Genomic DNA, 625 nt, shown 5'->3' on the forward strand with positions numbered 1-625 from the left:
ATAGCACTCTACCACTTGGGCCACAGCGCCTCTTCCGGCTTTTTCTCTTATGTGGTGCTAGAGAATCGAACCCAGGGCCTCATGCATGCAAGGCTAGTGCTCTACCACTGAGCCACCTTCTTAGCGCCCGCGCTTGGTTCTTAAACTCTTGTTATTGATGGTTATTGATAATGTGAATGTTGGTGATTACTGATAATGTGAGTGATGGTGTTCTTGCATGCAACTGTGTTTGTGCCATTCAAGAATGCCCTTTCCTTCCTGTTGTAGATTCGGCGGAGGCGTCTGGCGCGACTTGCTGGTGGACAGACTTCCCAGCCAACTACCCCACTTACCTCTCCCCAGAGGGAGAACCCTCCTGGGCCTCCAATAGCAGCATCAGCTCCAGGCCCTTCCCAGAGTCTTGGTCTCAATGTCCACAACATGACCCCAGCTACCTCCCCGATAGGTGCAGCAGGTAAGCCTTTGCCTCCCACCTGGGGAGTAGGTATCCTTTTGATCTCAGCTTAGAGCCAGCAATTTTAAAAGAAAAAGAGCATTGTAGCATGCATTTGTTAGTGTATATTCATTTTGATAGTAACCTGTCAAAAGAAATTGTATTCTTTGTCATATATATATATATATATAT

At 47.0% G+C, this 625-nt stretch overlaps 1 protein-coding gene across 2 annotated transcripts in view; it reads left to right on the top strand.

Moving 5' to 3' along the window:
* The window catches only part of Ube4b (ubiquitination factor E4B), a 123179-nt gene that overhangs the window by 23308 nt on the left and 99246 nt on the right, over positions 1-625 (top strand). For both annotated transcript variants that reach the window (XM_013034507.1, XM_013034514.1), the window contains exon 2: positions 268-454. In XM_013034507.1, the coding sequence (XP_012889961.1) occupies positions 268-454 (187 nt within the window). The remainder of the gene's footprint in view (positions 1-267; positions 455-625) is intronic.

Source organism: Dipodomys ordii, unplaced genomic scaffold (genome assembly GCF_000151885.1).
Source record: "Dipodomys ordii isolate 6190 unplaced genomic scaffold, Dord_2.0 Scaffold6, whole genome shotgun sequence".
Taxonomy (NCBI): domain Eukaryota; kingdom Metazoa; phylum Chordata; class Mammalia; order Rodentia; family Heteromyidae; genus Dipodomys; species Dipodomys ordii.